This window comes from Taurulus bubalis, assembly GCF_910589615.1.
Source record: "Taurulus bubalis genome assembly, chromosome: 3".
Lineage (NCBI taxonomy): Eukaryota > Metazoa > Chordata > Actinopteri > Perciformes > Cottidae > Taurulus > Taurulus bubalis.
Genome location: NC_136591.1, coordinates 39,874,786 through 39,895,363, shown reverse-complemented (window position 1 = coordinate 39,895,363; position 20,578 = coordinate 39,874,786). Strand labels below are relative to the sequence as shown.

Genomic DNA, 20,578 nt, shown 5'->3' with positions numbered 1-20,578 from the left:
GATGCATATTTAAAAAATATTTTTTTTTAGTAGTTTAAGTGTTAGTAACAGCCTGTTTATCAAAAATATTAACAAATTAGTGACTCCTGTCAGTTTAGATTCGTCTAAACTTCTGCTTTTTATTCCAATATGAAGCACATAACTCGAGCTGAACACACTCACATACACACACACAGTCAATGTTTACACTGATATTAAAAAATAAATAATAATAATAGAATACAAACAATAAAATAGACAATAAGAAAGAACCACGAATGCAAAAAAGGAAGCAAGAAAATCTGCTTTCCCGCTGTAGTTAGTCACTTCTGTCGGTTTGATCAGCTGGTTTAGTACATAAATAAATAAATAAATATATATATGTGTGTGTGTATATGTACTAAACCAGCTGATCTTTGCTTTCATTCTGCAGCGTGTGGTGTACTCTCCACGGATCCGTGTTCAACCTGATTCTGCTGCTGCTGCTGGCCTGCCACGCCAAAGCCGTCTTCTCAGACCCCGGTCAGTAACTAAGAGTGTGTGTGTGTGTGTGTGTGTGTGTGTGTGTGTGTGTGTGTGTGTGTTTTCTCTATCTGCAGCGTGTGTGTTAGATAAATACATTTTATTGTTTTCTACTTTTTTTTTTTTTCTTTTTTTTCCTGTCAAGTTATAGTGCGTTCGGGTCGGCGTAGGAAATAGGAAAAAAATGAATAAAAATGCCACTTTACTTAGTATTTAGAGTGTGTGTGTGTTCCAGGTATGGTGCCTCTCCCTGAGACGGCCATGGACTTCTCAGATCTTCGCTCCCAGTCGAGTCGGATGAACGAGCGCGTGAGTCTCTGTTTAAATCTTCTTTGCTCACGTCGCCTGCAGCGAGTCGCCAAACAACTGGAAGATACGATGAAGCGACACGCAGCGCGAGGCTTTTCCTTCTGTGGCCTTGATGTTCACTGTAGTAGATAAAAGGTCCTGCGTCCCTATGGAAACATGATGAACGCGATATATTATATTTGGTCACATTTAACTGGTTGTTGACAAGGGCTTACGCTCTCCCACACACATTTAGCGCGTCAACACGGTATATTTCTTATTTCAATTATTTGGTATATAATTATTTTTTTTTTTTTTTTATCGCAAAATTTTAAGAGGGGCGGCGCCCTAGCGCCCTCTATTGACGCACCGCCACTGGTTCACATGTAGTTGAGCTCCCGTACTTTAGCTTAGCAGCTAGCGATGGCTTCCCTCTCGACCTCTCCTGCTCTCTCTGCTTTAGTGTGTCACATGTTTAGCCGTTCCTCCGCCTCCCTTAAGGGTACATGTAATGAGTGTAGTTTCTTTGCTATGTTGGAGGTTAGAAGCACGGCTCTGCACTAAGGAAGCTCAGTCGTTAGCCGCTGTAGCTAGCCGTCCCTCTGCAAACCCCGAGCAGCCTGGAGGCTTCAGTCTGAGTAGAAGCACGCGGTTCACCACCAACCTCTTCGTGTTTCTCACCGGTTCTCCTCACTTAGCGACAAACCAACTCTGGTTCTATTCTGAGAAACGAGGAGTTGGCGAAACCTTAACTGCTTGCTGAGGATGAGCGTAAATACAGTCAGTGCCGTAACGGAAACACATGAGGCCCCCCTGCAGAATAACCCTGAGAGCCCCCCCCCCATATGTAAGGGATAATGTATTGTCCAGCGGTCATTATCCAAAGATAAACGAACAGGACCAAAGCTTTTCTTTTGAGGGAAATGCATTCAATCAGAAAAAAACAGCTCAAACAGAGAACAAATGTATTCCAACTGAAAAACATATGCTAGGGCCTATCGAACAGCTCAAACAGAACATATGTTACAACAACATAACAAATATGCCTACATATAGTCGATACACCGGTAGGCTACTTTCTACAGGTTTGCATTTGAATACACATGTGCGCGTCTTTTAGCAAATCTGTGTGCAAAGGCTTTAACCACGCTCTTTACATCTAAACTGCGCGCATGTTTACTCTCTATGCTAAGGATGGCCAGACCTGACAGCCTCTCTTGTGACATGGAGCTTCTGAGATATGTTTTGATCAGTTCTAGCTTGGAAAATGACCTTTCAGCGCTTGCGACAGTCACGGGTATTGTCAGAAATAATTTGATGGCCGTGGCTACATCAGACACACTTGATAGTATGGAGTTGTGTTTTATTATTAGCGTGTTCGCTAAATCATGAATTGAGCCATTTTTTATTTCCCTGATGGCGAACTCTAACGCCTGTCTTAAGGCGAGCACCTGGTCTGGGAAGTCCGCGGATAAGTCGTCAGAGTCTTGCTCAGCAAGGGCACTCGCTGACTGGTACATATCATTGTCTGACTTTGACAGGAGTTCTCGTGGGCGTAGGAACCCAAACCTCCTTGCCACCTCTTGCATTCCACTGAACCTACGGGTGACCTGTGTAATGGCTATGTCTACAGTCTGGTAAAACACTGACCCTTTAAAGTGTTCCTCGGGATCCAGCAGCCTCTCATCCTCGCATAACTCATCGAAATGCCTCTTGGTGCGCCTGGCGCGTTTTTGAAGAAATGTGGGAGGAATGCCCCAGGACTGGGCAAGATCTTGGGCACTTTCTTTAAGGCTTTGAAACTCCCCTCTGAGTGCAGCAAGGCTCTGCGATACACCGGCTAGATATTCGCTTGCCTGCAAAACATCCACATTCTGTTTCTGGAGGCTCTGTGAAACAACATTTACAGTTTGGAGAAGTTTACCCTGTATAACTGTTTGGAGGACAAACTCGAAATTCTCCATGCTGTGTTTGAGTCCCTCGGCACACTCTTCCTTTTTGTTGGACAATAGACATATTTTCGTCAGTGCTTTCATCACGTCTTTAAAGCGAAAGCGGAGAGAGCGCACAGCATCATGCCGGGATGCCCAACGCGTCGGGCATAGCCGTTTAAGTGTAGGCCCTGCTTTGAAGAATCACAGAATCATTGAAATCTTTTACCTTTGTTACATTTTGGCATGCATCGTTCAGGACGAGGTTTAAATTGTGAGAAGCGCAGTGAATATAGATGGCGCTACGTTCTCTGTCTGAGATGCGTTTTTGTAGCCCGGAGTACGCCCCACTCATTGTGGCTGCACCATCATATCCCTGTCCTCGACATTTATTGACAGAAATACCCTTCTTCTCTAAAAGGCCAACTATGTCTTTCTCCAAACCAGATGCGCTTTGATCATGCACTGCATGGAAACCCATGAAGCTTTAATGTGTTTTGACCTCTAACGGAGTGTCATTTTCATCTTTTGAAATTGTTACATAGCGCCTGGCTGAGTTGATCTACTTTGGAAATGTCTTGAGTTGTGTCCATTATTACCGAATAAAATTCTGCGTCGCGGACCTCTTTCACTATCTCGTTATATAGGGTCATATCTGCCGAGAAGTTCTATAACGGATACAAAGTTTCCGTTTGTAACGGCCCGATAATCCAAGGACCCAAAAGCACAACTCAGGAAGGCGGAGGTACGGAATACGATTCTTTTACTTAACAGGTCACTACAGATTACACACAAGGAATGCTGGAGAGCTAGGTTCAAAAACACAAAACAATCTGGCAGGGGACAAGTGCAAGTGAGGGGACCTAAGTAGTGAAGACTAATGAGGGGATGTGCAACAGGTGAGACAGGGATGGGCCAGGTGCAAGAAATGAGGACTGACGAGGAGGGAGTGACTGATGAAGGGGGTGTGCAGCAGGATCTGAAATGACAGGACAGTTAGAATACAGACAGGCAGACAGGATGAAAATAACTTAAGGAAAAGTGTGGCGCTAAACCGTGACAGAATCCCCCCTCTAAGGGACGGCTCCTGACGTCCCAAAGCCACCGCCACGCTGGCGAAGAGGATCTGAGGGAGGCCTAATACTCCTCCGACATCTCCGCCCTCTCCTCATCGGCGGGTGAATTGCCCTGGTCGGAGGACGGCTCCTCCTCGATGTCTGACTCTGCCGACGGAAGAGAGGGAGCAGAGTTCGGCTGGGTAGCCCCCGTGGGCACAGGCCCCTTGGAGGGCTGGTCAGGGTGGCTGCAGTGAAACTCTCTTATGAGAGGGGCATCCAGAATGTGTCGGGCCGGGACCCAGCATCTCTCCTCTGGGCCGTAGCCCTCCCAGTCTACCAGGTATTGCAACCCTCTCCCACGACGGCGGGAACAAAGTAAGCGACGAACCGTGTAGGTAAGACCTCCATCGATGAACCGCGGTGGCGGTGGAGGCTGTACTGCAGGGACCAGTGGACACTCCCGAACCGGCTTGACTCTGGAGATGTGGAATGACGGATGGACCCGCATGGCCCGGGGCAGCTTGAGCCTCACCGCTGCAGGATTGATGACCTTCAGGACCTCGAATGGTCCGATGAACCTGGGTGCCAACTTCTTTGCCTCCACTCGCAAGGGTAGGTCCCTGGTCGACAGCCACACCTTCTGACCAACCTGGTAGGTGGGGGCCTTGGAGCGGCGCCGGTTGGCCGCTGCGGAGTACCGGTTGGCTGAGCTGAGGAGCGCAACTCTGGCCTTGGCCCAGGTACGGTGGCAGCGGCGGACGAAAGCCTGGACCGAGGGGCAGGAAACCTCCTTCTCCAAGGCCGAGAACAATGGAGGTTGAAACCCGTAGGCACACTGGAACGGGGACATTCCAGTGGCAGAGCTGGTCAAGGTGTTGTGAGCATACTCCACCCACAGGAGCTGCTGGGACCAGGATGCTGGAGTTTCGGAGACCAAGCACCGTAGAGCTGTCTTCATCTCCTGGTTCTTGCGCTCCGTCTGGCCATTAGACTGTGGGTGGAATCCCAATGACAGGCTGGCTGTGGCCCCGATTAGCGTGCAGAACTCCCTCCAGAAGACTGACGTGAACTGAGGACCCCGGTCGGAGACTACATTCGTGGGAAGCCCGTGAAGCCGGAAGACATGCAGCAGAACCAGCTCAGCAGTCTCCTTGGCCGAGGGGAGCTTGGGCAGGGAGACAAAGTGGGCCATCTTGCTGAACCGATCTACCACCGTTAGGATGGTGGCATGCTTGTTGGACAGCGGGAGACCAGTCACAAAGTCCAGGGAGATGTGAGACCAGGGCCGATGCGGCACCGACAGAGGTTGCAGGAAACCAGCGGGAGCCTGGTGGGAAGGTTTGTGCCGGTTGCAGACAGGGCAGGCGTTGACAAATTCCCGGGTATCCTTCTCCAGAGTAGCCCACCAGAACCTCTGCTGCAAGGCATCCTTAGTACGCTGGCTCCCAGGATGGCACGTGAGCTTGGAGCTATGGGCCCACTGGAGGACCTCGGACCTCAGGGTCTGGGGAACGAACAGGCGGTCAGGGGGACAGGAGCTCGGCCCGGGCTGGGCCTCCAGGGCAGCCTTGACTCGCTCCTCTACCTCCCAGGTGATAGAGGCAACCAGAACAGGGGCAGACAGGATCTTGTCAGTGCAAGGGGTGGAATCCCCCTTGTCCACAAACTGACGTGACAGGGCGTCCGGCTTGACGTTACGGGTTCCGGGCCGGTAACAGAGGGAAACGTTAAACCGGGTAAAAAACAGAGACCATTGTCGGGTTCTCTTAATAACGTGCGTGAGACAGACTGTGTAGTAAAGCCAACATGTTTATTCCGAGCTCACCCCGTGTCTCAACCCCGCCCCACACATTGACTCCCTCCTCTTATTGGTCTCTGGCCTCCCAACCTAGAGCTGTCATGAGTAACATTGAACAGTACCACATCTTCCCTTTCAAGATAACAAAGAATAAACTGTTGTTCCCATCAGACCATTCGAACCCTGTAAGGAAAACAATGTTAGGCATTTTGGTGAGCATTGGAACTAGTATGAAACAAGTGTATTAATTAAACAACTGCAGTTCCCTGAATTCTCACATCGTAACATCACGTGTTTTAACTAACCTTATTAACTTCAACTAAGCCTTCCCATGACCATGACACCATAACACAACAATAACTCAACATATATTTCAAAGATTTCTTTCATTTCATATCTGTTCACAAGTTAAGCCTATCGGGCTTAATGATGGCTCTCCCAGACCTAGTTCTGAGAGTGGGAGACTGTGCAGGTAACACTGGAGGTGTCGCAGCAGGTGACATGGAAGCCTGCTCTGACGTGTGCTGCTGTGGTGATGTCCTCTCTTGTGTAGGCTCCTGTAGAGGTATCAGATGCAGACGGCTACGTCTCACCACCCCCTGAGGTACATCCACCAAATAAGATCTAGGAGTAGAGTGTTTCTGGATCACAGTTCCCGACGTCTTAGCGTTGGTGACCCATACATGTTCTCCTGGTGACAAGACACTGTGCATTTTTGCACGGTGGCGCCTGTTGTAATGTGCAGCATCTGACATCCTCTTCTCCTTTTCCTTCCGAGCCAGTGCGCAGCTGTCAGGCAGTGCAGGGTCCAGATGAGAGGGAACAGCTGGCACCGTGGTGCGTAAACGTCGGCCCATGAGAAGCTGAGCCGGGCTGTATCCATTCTGAAGAGGAGTGGCTCTATAAGAGAGTAGAGCCAGGTAGGGATCATCTGCCTTCTTTAGAAGGTTTTTCACCGTCTTGACTGCCCGTTCTGCTTCTCCGTTGCTTTGCGGGAACCTTGGGCTGCTGGTGACATGTTTGAATCCGTATGCAGCTGCAAACAAGGCGAAGGCCTGTCCAGAAAACTGAGGTCCGTTATCTGACATCATTACCTCCGGGATGCCATGGCGAGCGAAGATTGCCTTTAGATGCGTGACGATGTCGGTGGACCTGGTGTGGGATAAGAGAGCAATCTCAATATATCTCGAGAAGTAGTCGACGACAAGTAAGTACGTCTTACCAAGCAGTTCAAAGAGGTCCGCCCCCAACCTCTGCCATGGTCGGTCAGGGTGCTCTGAGGGCATGAGCGGCTCATTGTGATTGTGTCTCTCTTGTATGCATGTTCTGCATTTGAGTACCATGTCATTTATCTGCTGACCAAGTCCCGGCCACCATACAGACTGGCGTGCGCGCGCTTTACATTTCACGACACCTTGGTGTCCTTCATGCAGCTTGGCCAGCACATCGTTCCGCAGCGTTGCAGGTATGACCAGCCGTGAGTCTTTTAGGAGCAACCCGTCTTCCACTGTGAGTGTGGCTCGCTCTAGCCAGTAGTTTTTCAGCACTGATTCCTGTTTATCATGCGCTGGCCATCCTTCTCTGCACAGCATCATGACCCGTGAGCAGACATTGTCAGCATTGAGCTGCTCTTTCAGATTTTCTATGTATGAGGGGCTGGCAGGCAGATTTTCAATGATACAGTCCACATATATGTTTGTGCTCTCCATCAGTTCGTTTTCATCTGGGGACATGCTTGCTTTCACAGGCGAGCGTGACAGTGTGTCTGCTGTCCAGAGTGACTTCCCTGGCACATGTATGATTGTGTATGAGTAGCGCATGAGCCTCATTCTGAAGCGCTGGATTCTTGGCGGCAGAAGATCGAGTGCTTGGGCTCCAAGAAGACTGAGAAGAGGCTTATGGTCGGTCTCCAGGACGAAATGCTTTCCCAGGAGGTAATCCCGGAACCGTTCACAGGCCCATATGAGGCCCAGAGCCTCCTTTTCCACTTGTGCATAGCGTTGCTCCGTTGGAGAAAGTGACCGCGATGCATAAGCCACAGGACTCCATTCACCGTTCACCTTCTGGAGAATAACGCCTCCCAAGCCATACGAAGATGCATCGGCTGATACTTTAGTGTCCCTGTTTGGGTCATACATGGCCAGCACTGGAGGAGAAGTAAGTGCCTCCTTCAGCTCCTTAAACGCCATTACCTGGTCCGTGTCCCACACCCAGCAGTTCTTTTTCGAGAGGAGGTCGCGGAGTGCTTTGTCTTTTTCCGCCAGCTGAGGAATGAATTTCCCCAGCTGGTTGACCATGCCAAGAAAACTCCTCATCTCACTCACATTTGTGGGCTCCTTCATCTCCGTGATAGCCTCCGTCTTCTTCGGATCGGGCCGGATGCCCGTGGCTGAGATGATGTGGCCCAAAAAGGCCATCTCGCTCTTGGAGAGGTCACACTTTTCCACATTCAGGGTGATGCCTGCTTTCTCTACTCTTTGTAGCACAGCATGGAGTCGAGTGTCATGCTCGTCTTGGTCCCGCCCCCACACCAGTAAGTCATCAATGTGGCAGACCACACCCTCCAACCCCTCTATGACTTCCGCCATCATGCACTGAAAGTGTTCAGGTGCCGAGTTGATGCCGAAGGGAAGGCGGTTAAAATGGAACCGCCCGAAGGGTGTTATGAATGTGGTGTACATGACTGACTCTTCTGCTAAGGGGATCTGCCAGAACCCCATGTTAGCATCCAATTTACTGAACACCTTTGCTCCGGCTAGCATTCCAAGGGACTGATCCACAGACGGCAGAATGTACTTTTCACGGCACACATACCCATTCAAGCCAGTATAATCCACACACAGTCTCAGTCGTGTACTGTTTTTTTTTGGTACGACCACGATTCCGGCACACCAGTCTGTTGGCTCCTCCACACGGCTGATGACGCCCAGCTTCTCCATTCGCTGGAGCTCTTCCTTGACTTTCCCCACCAGCGGCAGGGGAATTCTCCTAGGGGTTTTCAGAGAGAAAGGCACAGCATTTGGTTTAAGTTTTATGTGATATGCCCGTTTCACCTCACCTAGCCCACTGCACAGTCTAGGGTACGTCGACTTGAGAGTGTCCACATCTATGCCGTCAACACGTTTGAGCAGGCCAAGGGCTGTAATGGCTGGAAATCCAAGCAAAGGCGTACTCAGATTTTTAACCACATAAACCTTCTGCATGGACTGTTTGACTCCACTTCTCAGCTGCATACTGGCGAACCCTGACACATCCAGCGGCATCCGTCCCGGACCAAGCAAAGGTCTCTCTGCTTTCTGGAGAACAGGCTGCTGCGTACCGGAAAATATGCGGTTCATATCAGTCTGTGCGACAGCAGTGACATCCGCTCCGGTGTCGAGTTTGAACCTGATTGTGGTGTTCATTATTCCTATGTTAACGGTCCATGCAGCTTTGTCGGACGTCACAGAACCCAGGAAGAAACTTTCATCCTCCTCTTCCGTCTCAATACCGTCCACATTTCCGCCTGCACGACAGACACGCTGAAAGTGACCTTTTTTCCCACATGAATAACATTTTGCATCGTTGGCAGGGCACTCATGTCTAGGGTGAGGTGAGCCACCACATTTGTAGCACTGGGAACTATGTGGCTGTTTACTCTGGCTGCCGAAGTGTGGCTTTGCTCCATCACTTTTGTATCTGTTAAACCTGGGCTTCTCTTTTAGCTTCCTGCCTTCGAACACTCTGTCCACAGTGGCTGCATCCATCTGCCCTACACTACTGGCATCACTCCTCAATGTGTTTTGTTGTTTTTTTATCTCCTCTGATTGTCTTGCCATATTAATGGCTTTTTCCAGGTTTAAATCCTTCTCCATCTGCATGCGTTCGGAGAGCCTTGCATCAGCCAGTCCCACTACAATCCTATCTCTGATTAGTTCGTCATGCAATGTCCCATAATTGCAGTGCTCTGCTAATGCATGTAAGGCAGTTACAAAACCGTCAACTGTTTCATTTGCCTCCTGCTTGCGCATGTTAAAGCGCGCACGCTCATACACAATGTTCTTTCTAACAATGAAGAACGACTCCAATCCGTCTCTCACTTTTGTGTATACATGCTGGTCTGTAGCGCTTAGTTTTAAGCCTCTCAAGACGTCATCTGCGTCGTCTCCCATGCAGTATATCAAGGTATTCACCTGGTTGTCTTCGGAGCTTGCAAACAGGTTGCTTGCCTGACGGAATCTCTCAAATCTCCGAATCCATTTCGTCCAGTCGTTCGGTTTGGAAAAATCGAAGGGCTCCGGCGGCTGGATGTTAAACGTAGCGCCGGGAACGTTAGCCGCCATGCTAACGGTAGCTACTTCCCCGTCCTGCTCGTTATTACTCATCTAACTTCACCGAACACTTCTTCCGAACTTTTGCCTACGTCCCTACAGTAGTACAACTTGTACATATCCTGCTTTAGCTACACAGCACTTCTGACACCATGTCGGGTTCTCTTAATAACGTGCGTGAGACAGACTGTGTAGTAAAGCCAACATGTTTATTCCGAGCTCACCCCGTGTCTCAACCCCGCCCCACACATTGACTCCCTCCTCTTATTGGTCTCTGGCCTCCCAACCTAGAGCTGTCATGAGTAACATTGAACAGTACCACAACCATCTGGCTTGCCGAGAGTTCAGTCTCCTAGCGGACTGAATGTACTCAAGGTTCTTGTGATCAGTCCAACACAGAAATGGCAGACTGGTCCCCTCAAGCCAGTGACGCCACTCCTCAAGGGCCAGCTTAACGGCAAGCAGCTCTCGGTTCCCCACGTCATAGTTGCTCTCTGCCGGTGAGAGCCGCCTGGAAAAGAAGGCGCACGGGTGGAGCTTCTGGTCGCTGGCAGACCGCTGGGACAGGATGGCCCCCACCCCTACATCGGAGGCGTCCACCTCCACCACAAACTGTCTCTCTGGGTCGGGGACTTGCAGGATGGGAGCCGACGTAAACCGGGCCTTCAGGTTCTGGAAGGCCTCCTCAGCCGAAGGTGACCACCGAAACTGCACTCTAGATGAGGTAAGTGCCGTGAGTGGGGCAGCCACGGTGCTATAGCTGCGGATAAACCGCCGATAGAAATTGGCGAATCCCAGGAATCGTTGCAGCTGCTTACAGGGATGGGCCAGGACGTCACCGCTGACACCTTGGCAGGGTCCATCTGCACGATCCCCTGTCCCACGATGTAGCCCAGAAAGGAGACAGAAGAGGCGTGAAACTCGCACTTCTCTGCCTTCACAAACAGGGAATTCCTCAGGAGGCGTTGGAGGACCGATTGAACATGGTGGATGTGCTCCTCTCGGGACCTCGAGAAAATGAGAATGTCATCAAGGTAGACAAATACCTGCTTGTTCAGCATGTCTCTCAGCACATCGTTCACCAGTGCCTGGAAGACGGCTGGGGCATTAGTCAGACCGAAGGGCATCACCAGGTACTCATAATGTCCAGTGGGGGTGTTGAAAGCTGTCTTCCACTCGTCCCCCTCTCGGATCCGGACCAAATGATAGGCGTTACGTAGGTCTAACTTGGTGAAGATGGTAGCCCCTCGCAGCAACTCAAAGGCAGAAGAGATGAGTGGGAGTGGGTAGCGGTTCTTGATGGTAATGTCATTGAGGCCCCTGTAGTCAATGCATAGCCTAAGTGACTTGTCCTTCTTCCCTACGAAGAAGAACCCCGCACCTGCAGGTGAAGAAGAGGGACGGATGATCCCAGCAGCTAGGGAGGAACTGATGTACGCCTCCATGGCCTCTCTCTCAGGTGCCGATAAGGAGTAGAGACGGCCCCTGGGGGGGGGTGGTGCCTGGTTGCAGGTTAATGCAGCAGTCGTAGGGACGATGTGGGGGCAGGGATGTGGCCTTGACCTTACTGAATACCTCCCGAAAGTCATGGTACTCCGTAGGCACTCCTGACAGATCCGACGCAGAGCTGGGGCAAGCTGACTGCGGAACTGCAGCAGCTTGTTTCAGGCAGATCAGATGGCATGATGCACTCCACTCCCTGATGGCCCCTGTGGCCCAGTCGATGTGGGGGTTATGGCGACGGAGCCAGGGGTGTCCCAGGATTAGTGGATGCTGGGGTGACCGCAGGATAAGAAACCGAATGGTCTCCAGGTGGTTACCCGACAGGAGCATACGAACTGGTTCGATCTGGTGAGTCACTGTCCCCAGTAGGTGGCCGTCCAGAGCGTTAGCAGGAACAGGGCATGGCAGCGGTGCCCGCTCGATACCCAGCTGACGGACTAGGTCCTCGTCAATGAAGCTGTCATCAGCACCAGAGTCAATGAACGTAGCTAGGGTCTGTGATCCATTCACGAGTAGCAGCTGAGCGTGGAAAAGGGGTCTTTGGTTGGGAGAGAGTCTTGTGGTTCGGCTCACCAGTACCTCCCCTGTTACGGGCGAGCCATGTCTTTTACTGGGCACCGGGATACAAAGTGACCAGCCTGGCCACAGTAGAGGCAAAGACCTCCCCGGCGACGGCGCTCCCGCTCCTCGCGGGTGAGACTGGTGCGCCCTACCTCCATGGGCTCAACCTCCACTGGTTGAGAGGCCAAGGTGAAGCTGGTGGCTGCCGGAGGAGCTCGGCGCTGGTTGAAAGCGCGGCGATCTGTCTCCCCCTTGCGTCGCTCCTGTCGCCTTGACTGGATGCGTCTGTCCACTCGGGAAGTCAATTCTATTAAGCCATTTAAACTGGCAGGCAAATCAAAAGAGATCAGTTCATCTTTAACATACTCCGCTAGCCCAGTCAAGAACACCTCGCACTGTGCTGCCTCGTTCCAGTCGCTAAGGCGTGCTCTTGTTCGAAACTCCAAGGCATAATCTACCACAGTCCGGTCTCCCTGACGCAGCTCCGCTAGTCCCCCGCTTGGATCTGGGCCCTTGGAAACTGCCCCGAAAACCTTGCGAAGCTCTGCCGAAAACAGGAACGAAGAGCAGGCCGGCGTGCGTCTCTCCCATTCAGCGGTACCCCACAGTCGCGCTCTGTCAGTCAGGTGGTTGATGGTGAAGGCTACCTTAGCCTCCTCCGAGGCGAAGGTGTGGGGCTGCAGAGAGAACAGGATGGAGCAGTTCGTGATGTATGGGTTGCAGCCCTCAGGTTCTCCAGCGTAGCGCTCCGGGGTACCCACACGAGGCTCGTGTGTTGGCACAGGCGCCGGTGAGACCGGAGGTGGAGAGGCCGGACGTGGAGAGGCAGGAGACGGCGCAGCGGCTACCAGCTGGGTCAGGGCCGTCGTCAGTTGTAGCATCTGGGCGGTCATCGCCGTCATAGCCTGCTCCTGGACTGCTGCGTCTCCGCAGCGAAGCGGACCATCTGCGCCTCGTGCTGCTGGAGGGCATTCTCGATTAGTGATGGGACGAGCGACACTGGTGCATCAGCACTGTGCCGAGAGCTCAAGAGGGAAACCTCGTATCGGTGCGTGTATTGCTTTAAGAAAGAATCACGTGACCGATACAGGAACTGTGTCGTTTGGATGTGCCGCGCCAAAGTGTGTTTATCAGGAAACAAACTGTATCAACATGTCGTGGGTTTGTCGGATGGAGTTTTGCTTGATCATGGATCGTCCTAGGAAGTTTTCCCCGGTGTGGAATAATTTTGATCTCGTGACGCCAAACAAGGTAAATCTTTTTCTCCTTTATATACTATTTTTTACGGTGGCGCATTGCAATCACTTTATCAGTTTATCAAGTGAATGACCTGTGATTCATATGATAGTCAGTTAAAGAGCCTTACAGTTGCTTTATTCATGTCATCATGTAATTATGAGATCCTGATCTCGTAATCATGAGATAGGGTGTCTATTTTGTTTAACAAGTGAATGCAATGTTCTGGTAAGAGGTTTGAATTGTTTTCAGATAAATTAACTTTTTATGTTATTGTAGGTGAAGTGTCGGCTCTGCTCCACAGAGCTATCTTATATCAATAAGAGCACTTCATCAATGCTGAGGCATTATAGAGCTCGGCATGGCAATGAAGAATTGGCAGATACTCGTGAGAGTACCCCAGGTATGTTAAAATTCTCTCTAAAAATTGTGCAAAAAAAAAACATGCATGCAAAACGACAGGCTCCAGGCCTGGTATCGAACCTCCAACCCTCCGCGCGGGAGCCGAATATAGTAAGACTTAACTTCCTTAACTTTTACCATTCATTCTCTATGGTAGTCCTTATCACTACAAGTGTCATATATTTTTGGCCACAAGTGAGATTTTGGGGGCGCTGTTTCCTCCCTTGGATTAGAGGGAAAGAAACTCCGTTTCCCCCTGAGACAGACGTCCAGCAGCAGCGAGCAGACTACAGTAGATAAACAACCTGTACCTCACGGCGTCTTTTCACGGCTTGTTCTCCGGACAAACAGTCAAACATAAGTACGGCTCTTCTTCCAAGGTCTTCATGAACGGTTCTGAGTTGTATTTGTGGGTCAACTGTTTCTGTAGTTTACTTAGTGTTGTTGTTTAGCATTGGTTATAGCTCTGTTTGATGCTAGCAACGTCACGTCAGTACATTAAGGTGACGTGTAACGGGACGTATGCATGTAACGTTATTGTGTGTGTGTGTGTGTGTGTGTGTGTGTGTGTGTGTGTGTGTGTGTGTGTGTGTGTGTGTGTGTGAGGTGATGTATGCATGTATATTGTTGTGTGTGTAACGTTGTCAGCATTAACAGTAGTAATTTGAATCTTCATGAATCATATTCTTTTGAATAGGTAAATACAACTGTGACCAACAGAATAATGATGCTGCCTGTCTGCCTGCCTGTCTATCTGCCTGTCTGCCTGCATGTCTATCTGACTGTCTGCCTGCCTGTCTATCTGACTGTCTGCCTGCATGTCTATCTGCCTGTCTGCCTGCCTGTCTGTCATAACACATGCTGTTACCTAGTTATTACACATGCTGATCACCGTTACCGTGAGGGACTCTGTCTATGAAGTGCATTGTGTTTTGCTGTGCAGGAGATGATGAAGAAGACCATCAACTTCTTCCCAGGAAGGAAGGCGGTGTTGTTCAGAACGGGTCCATCGGGCCATCTGCGACAGGACCCTTCTGATGAGGCCATGAAGATTAAAACAGACCCATCGCTCCAGGACAAGTCTTGTGCTCAGAGACCGGACCTTGTGAGGACCAATGCTCTCTCTCTGGTCCTCCAGCGTGGAGGGGATGTGTCAGACAGACAGGAGGTGATGGGGGAGTATGTGCTGCAATTTGGAAAGTACAAGGGGAAGTTATTCAGGTGGCTCCTTGAAAACGACATTGGCTACACCATTTACCTAATGAAGAAGGTAGAAGAGGAGGAGAGAGACGGTACATTCAACCCTCAAGGACACAGTAAGGACAGCCTGCTGTCCTTTCTGGATTATGCCAGGAGCTTCCAGGAGGTGGAGGACCTGAGGGAGTACCTCGTCTCCAGGAAGCCTGCTTCACCAGCGGCAACAGAGGGTGACACTACTGTCGGCTTTGGAGCCAGGGCCAAGAACACCTGGGGGCAGATCTGGGAGAGCAGGGCTGATGGCTATGCGGCCTTCGTTTCAAGAGTGAAGTGCATCAGAAACAGCAGGATGTACAACCTGCAGCAGTACATCCTCAAGCAGCAGAGGGCTGAGTCCTGTCCACCACCTGCAGCTACTTCAGCGCCTACAACGCTAGGTCAGCTCACAAAAGCATGCAAACACAGTTTGTTGTGAACATTCAGTGTCCAAACACACCTCATGTTAATGTTTCATCTCGTAGTAATTGAGGAGGACGAGCAGCTGGAGAGAGAGATGCTGAATCTGTCTCCGTCCAAATTCCACACTGAACTAAGTAAGTGGATCTACTTTAACAAACAGAGCTTTCATACACATGGTACTGTACATGTAACAATCTAATGTCATCGCCTGTGCTTTCAGGGCCACCAGCAGCCGTCTCCAGGACCCCGGCTGTATCTTCACCAACAGGTTTCAATCAATCAGTGTGGAGGAGGATTCTGTGTTCACCAGAATTCCCCTCCCATTACTGTTCTCTCTCAAATAGTTTGTTGTTTTGGCCGTGTTCAGGCCTGTTCTCATGCCTGTGTTCTCTTACTCTCCTACTAACTGAAGGATTTAACATGTCACCGATGATGGTAAGTGTTTTCCTTTTTTTTTTTTTTTGCATACTTTTTATTATCATTCCAGGATGTGGCATGTTAGCCTACATATACATATGTAGGCTAACATGCCACATCTTTTATTGACAGGTTGTGTTTATACTATATATTGATATAGTTTCTGTGCTTTACCTGTTTACAAACACAAATACATTGGTTTTCGTTAAATAAACAAAATAGCTACTTGCAATTAAAGTAAAGGACATTTTCAGTGTGCAGAAGCAACAGGTAAAGACACACTGAACACACACACACACACACACTTTGTGTGAAGAAAATGACGCAGAGTTGTTTTTACAGCACACAGGACTAAGTCGCCGGCTACCGTGACTGTTTCCAGACCTGCTGAGCCAGATGAGCCCCTTGTGGCTAAAGCTCCAGTAAAAGGTAATCATCTTACTCTCCTCCTCACGTTCCACCGTCCTGGAAGTCGTTCTAACTGTGTGTCGTTTCTTTGCTGTTCTTTGAATCCACAGTGAAGGCTGTGCTGCCGGTCCCTCCTCAGCTGCTCGCCATCGGCCCTCAGCTCGTGATAGCAGATCAGGAACCCAATGTGTTGATGCAAAGTATGTAGTCCTTGTCACAGTTCAGCGTGCATGTTCTCCTGCCCACCCTGCTGCACTCACTCCCTTCTGTATTACCTTGTCAGCTCTATCACTCTCACCGGCCCACTCACCTATTTCCCCTTCAGTCACTGCCATATCGTTCTCTGTGTTAAGCCAGACCATCCAGCACTTCAGTGTATATTCTCTTATTGTACATGTAATGTTGTATTTGGTTTTACATTTCTTCCATGTGCAGCTCCTGCCGTCTCTGTCGATGCTCCACACCAGCTTGCATCCTCCGTCCCTGCTCATGATCATGACGTTGCTCAGTGGAAGTGCTCTCAGCAGCAGAGGCTGTGGATGAAGGCGGAGCTAGAGGCGTTGGGGCTGTGGCCGGGTTCACGTCCAGTACGTCACCTAATGAACATGCTGTCCCTGTGGCGTCATCCACCTCAACCCGAGCTCATAGACGCCGTCTCCGAGCTGCCGTCACCAAAGTACTTTCAGCTTCACCCTTTTTTCATCTGGAAGCCGGAGCACGCGCTCATGGAGAGGGCGAGGAACAATTACGACCTGCCTTGTCTTTACGGTTGTCCCAACCCTCACGTAGCATCGTCCGGCATTGGAAGGCCGAGGGTCATTATTGGCACCGGCTGTCAGTACTACATTTTAGCCTCCCGGCTCACCTGCAGGGGGTGTGAGAAGTACTGGCATGCGGACAAGCCTCAGTGGCTGGAGAAGCTCCCGCAGCGCTTCCGCAACATGGTGCCGGCGTTCCTGACGCACAAAAAGGCCGTCTGCAAGTCAGTGATGGACGAGATGAGGCGCAGCGGCAGATCACCAGAAGACATGTCCGAGCAGCTGACAGAGACGCTGCATCTGAAATATGAGAGGGCTCACCTGGCCCACCTGCTGAGTGTGCAGAACGTCAGGGACGCTGAGGCCGGAGTCTACGGCCAGAGAACCATCACCGGGCTCCTCAGACAGGCCGACGCTCCAGAGCCATTCGGTGGATACTCTGACGCTGACGGCTGGTGTGGAGTGTCCATATCTTCACACTACCTGGTGCATTGTCTGGTTCGTGAGTACCGGCGGCAGCATCAGCACCTCACTCTGCTGCTACAGGGCACCTTCGGACAGACACTGAGGTCCGACCACACCCGCAAGGTGGCGAGGAAGGTGGTGCTGTCGTCCGGCACCGTGTCTTCATACGCCATCATGAACGAGAACTGGATGATCCTGAGCTGGGTGATGCTGCAGTCAGAGTGCGACCGGTCCCTTCATCCCATGTATGAGGGTCTGTCTCAGCGCTACACTGCAGCTGGAGTGGAGAAGGCCGGCTACCAGTGGGTGGACAGGTATGAAGAACCAGTTTAGATTGAAAACTTCATTTTTTGTTTTTGACTTGGACGTTATATAGTTTTGTTGTCTTTTTTATTTTTTTATTCAGTTTAAAGTGTTTTCTGACTGAAAAGATATAAACATGGAAAACTTCAGGTTGATTATTTTATACTGTAAAACATATTGAGGCTGAGTTTGTACTTAGGCTGTGAATTTATTTCCCATGTTTTAGGGACTGCTGTGCTGCCTTCAGGGTCCTGCACCCAGGAGCTCAGGAGCAGCTTTCATGGGACTGCTGGAGGACCTCAGAGGCCACGTCTGGAAACCTGGCTAACAACAGCGCCTCAAGGACCAAATTCAACACTGACATCACCATCAAGTTGGATTTGTTTCACTGCATGCGGCGCTTAACCAGAGAGTGTGTCTCAGAGCATCACTCGCTCTACAGCTCTTTTTGCCAGTTCCTCTCTGCAGCCTTCCTTGTTGTGGACCAGGGAGATCTCCAGAGGCTCAGGGAGGCGTACACCTTCTGTGGTATCTCTCCTGCTAATCCCACCAAGCAGCACACCAGAGAGCACTGCAGGACAAAGGTGCCACAGCCCAGAGAGCTGCTGCAGAGGGTAGAAGACGTCCTGCATCACTTCCACCTCGCAAAAGATGCCAACGATCTGCTCCTCTTCAAGTCCTCCATGCTGAACATGTGGAGGATTCAGCGTGTGCACATCCTGAGAGGCTGCCTGAGCGACCCGGGGGAGGTGGGGGAGGGAACCCTCTATAGGTTTGGTGGCACCTTGCAGTTAAATCACACAAAGGGCGAGGGAGCTGCTGTACCCATCTGGATCCCTGTGAGAGGCACCTCTCAGCAGGAGGGCTTCCACTCCCACCAAGCCCAGTGGGTGACTGGGAACCGGGTGTCCTGCGAACTATTTCAGGCCCAGGCCATGACGGGAGTGGTGCGCTGGAACTTCCAGAGGCTGGTGGACCTGAAGCTGCCTGGTGTGTTCGACCCCGCGTTGATAGCAGAGCTCAACATTTTGTCTTCGAAGGTGACGGCAAAGGCAAAATATCCAGCTCTGCAGATCACCGACAGAGACACAGGGGAAAGGTTTGGACTTGACTATGTGGAGCCCGGCTGTCGTCCTGTTCCTCTGGACTGGGAGAAGCGCAAGTCACAGCCAAACATGGCAGCTGCTGTCGCCATGGAGACGGATAATTTCCCTCAAGCTGCAGATGCCACAGGCTGTCAGGTAATCCAGATGAATCCCCCGGTCAATTATCAATAACTATTATCAGATTGTCAATAACTATTGTCATCTCCATGTGATGCTTTATTTCAGGAGACCAGTCTCACTGTCAAGGAGCCTCCACTTGCAGCTGTGCGCATCCTGTCTTTCCAGCAGGGGTCTGAGGCCAAGTTCCAGCCGCCCTTGATGTCGTCGTCTGCCACAGGTAGCTTTCAGATGACCTCTCATATAGACAGTTAGAACCAGCAGCGGACATAATATCAAGACAATCGTCTTAATATGTTGTTTATTAACAATAATCATGAACATATAAAAAACATATCGCCATATAATTGTATTCTAACAATAGACATTATAATAAACATGTGCTTTAAACATTGTATTTATTTACAGCACCGCTGCCCGTATCCTCCTCTCCTCGAGCCACTCGCACCGGATCCATCAAAACCGGCGGCATCGTCCAAGTCCTGGACCACAGCCGGTGGACAGGAGCCATGAGAGCTGCCATCAACGAGCTTCTGATTAAGCACCACGGAGCTCCACGCATGCTGAAGCAGGTGGATGATGACTACGCTGCCATGGTCCAGAGGTCGTGCACTGACCCAAACACTTTAATCCACCCCACCACATGCCAACATATCTCCAGATATGTGAAGCATCTGGCCAAAAAAAAACAAAACACCAGCTCCTCTCTCAACACCAGCCCAGAGAAGGTGCTGGAGACTCAGCAGCTGTGGCAGAGTTTGACCTCCGGCAGCCAGACGGTCAGTGTGCCGGTCACAACCCTGCCTGCTGCCACCCTCAACCCTCCACCTGTGGCTGCTCCCCAGGAGCAGTCACTGAGCCGGGATGCAGTGGAGAAGCTGGTGACGGAGATCCTAGAGAAGCAGCAGCAGCAACAGCAACAACAGCAGAAGAAGAAGAAGAAGAAGAAGACGAGGAACTGTTTAGCCTGCGGTCAGCCAAAGTCGCGTTATCTTGCTGATGGTTCCTCTGTTCATTTCTTCTATCAATCTAAAACTGTAAAGTATTTCTACTGCTCCACCAAGGTCTTTGAGGCCTACGCAGGCGAAGGCCTCAAAGACCCCCGCATGTCCTTTGAGAACTTTGCAGCGTCTCCTTTCTTTGAGCGGGAGCTGGAGGCCTCAAAGCAGAGGGGGGCCGAGTGGAGGAAGGTGTCAGAGGAGAGGAAGAAGAGGACGTCAGCGGTGGAGCTGCCGGCAGGTCGCCTGTGCCGGTTCTGCCACCGGCCGCTGAAGCAGGGCCCCAGCAGCCCTCACATACACAGCAGCTTCCCTGGGGAGAAGGGGAAGTACATCTACTGCCCCTCCAGAGTGTTCTCCCTGTACCAGGACCAGGGCATGGTGGAGGAGATGACCTGGAAGGACTTCACAGCATCTGCTTTCTATGAGGCTGAGAGGGACAGGTGGATCAGAGAGAAGAAGAAGTGACATCATTACTGCACAGACTGTGTTGTTCACATTCAGATTCTTTGTCATTGTACATACAAGTACTGAGACTGTGTTGTGAGACTGTGCATTTTAGAATTCAGCTGTGTTTTACAATAAAATATCTTGAAATCATCACTTTGACTGTCTTCAATGCACAGAACATTAAATAATCAAACATTTAGATATGATCAGCTGCACACGTGCACAGATGTGTAAAATAAACATCTGTTGTGCCTTATAAGTACATCTGCAGCATGATCTTTGGAGATTAATATCTTATTTGCATAATTACAT

General features: G+C 50.5%; 3 protein-coding genes across 3 annotated transcripts in view; 2 read left to right on the top strand and 1 right to left on the bottom strand.

Annotated features, from left to right (window-relative positions):
• Positions 1 to 20,578, bottom strand: part of LOC306734105 (tripartite motif-containing protein 16-like) — a 36,119-nt gene that overhangs the window by 2,998 nt on the left and 12,543 nt on the right. The gene's annotated exons all lie outside the window — the stretch shown is intronic.
• On the top strand, positions 13,093 to 16,052 carry LOC306733813 (uncharacterized protein; the record flags this gene model as incomplete). The annotated part of the gene is made up of 6 exons (XM_079215119.1): positions 13,093 to 13,201; positions 13,466 to 13,589; positions 14,532 to 15,222; positions 15,307 to 15,378; positions 15,465 to 15,679; positions 16,044 to 16,052. The coding sequence occupies exons 2-6, from the start codon at positions 13,548 to 13,550 to the stop codon at positions 16,050 to 16,052; spliced, it is 1,029 nt and encodes a 342-aa protein (XP_079071245.1). The 5' UTR covers positions 13,093 to 13,201; positions 13,466 to 13,547.
• LOC306733810 (uncharacterized protein) lies at positions 15,976 to 20,284 on the top strand (the record flags this gene model as incomplete). The annotated part of the gene is made up of 6 exons (XM_079215116.1): positions 15,976 to 16,090; positions 16,180 to 16,269; positions 16,505 to 17,606; positions 17,822 to 18,836; positions 18,927 to 19,038; positions 19,227 to 20,284. The coding sequence occupies exons 2-6, from the start codon at positions 16,263 to 16,265 to the stop codon at positions 20,282 to 20,284; spliced, it is 3,294 nt and encodes a 1,097-aa protein (XP_079071242.1). The 5' UTR covers positions 15,976 to 16,090; positions 16,180 to 16,262.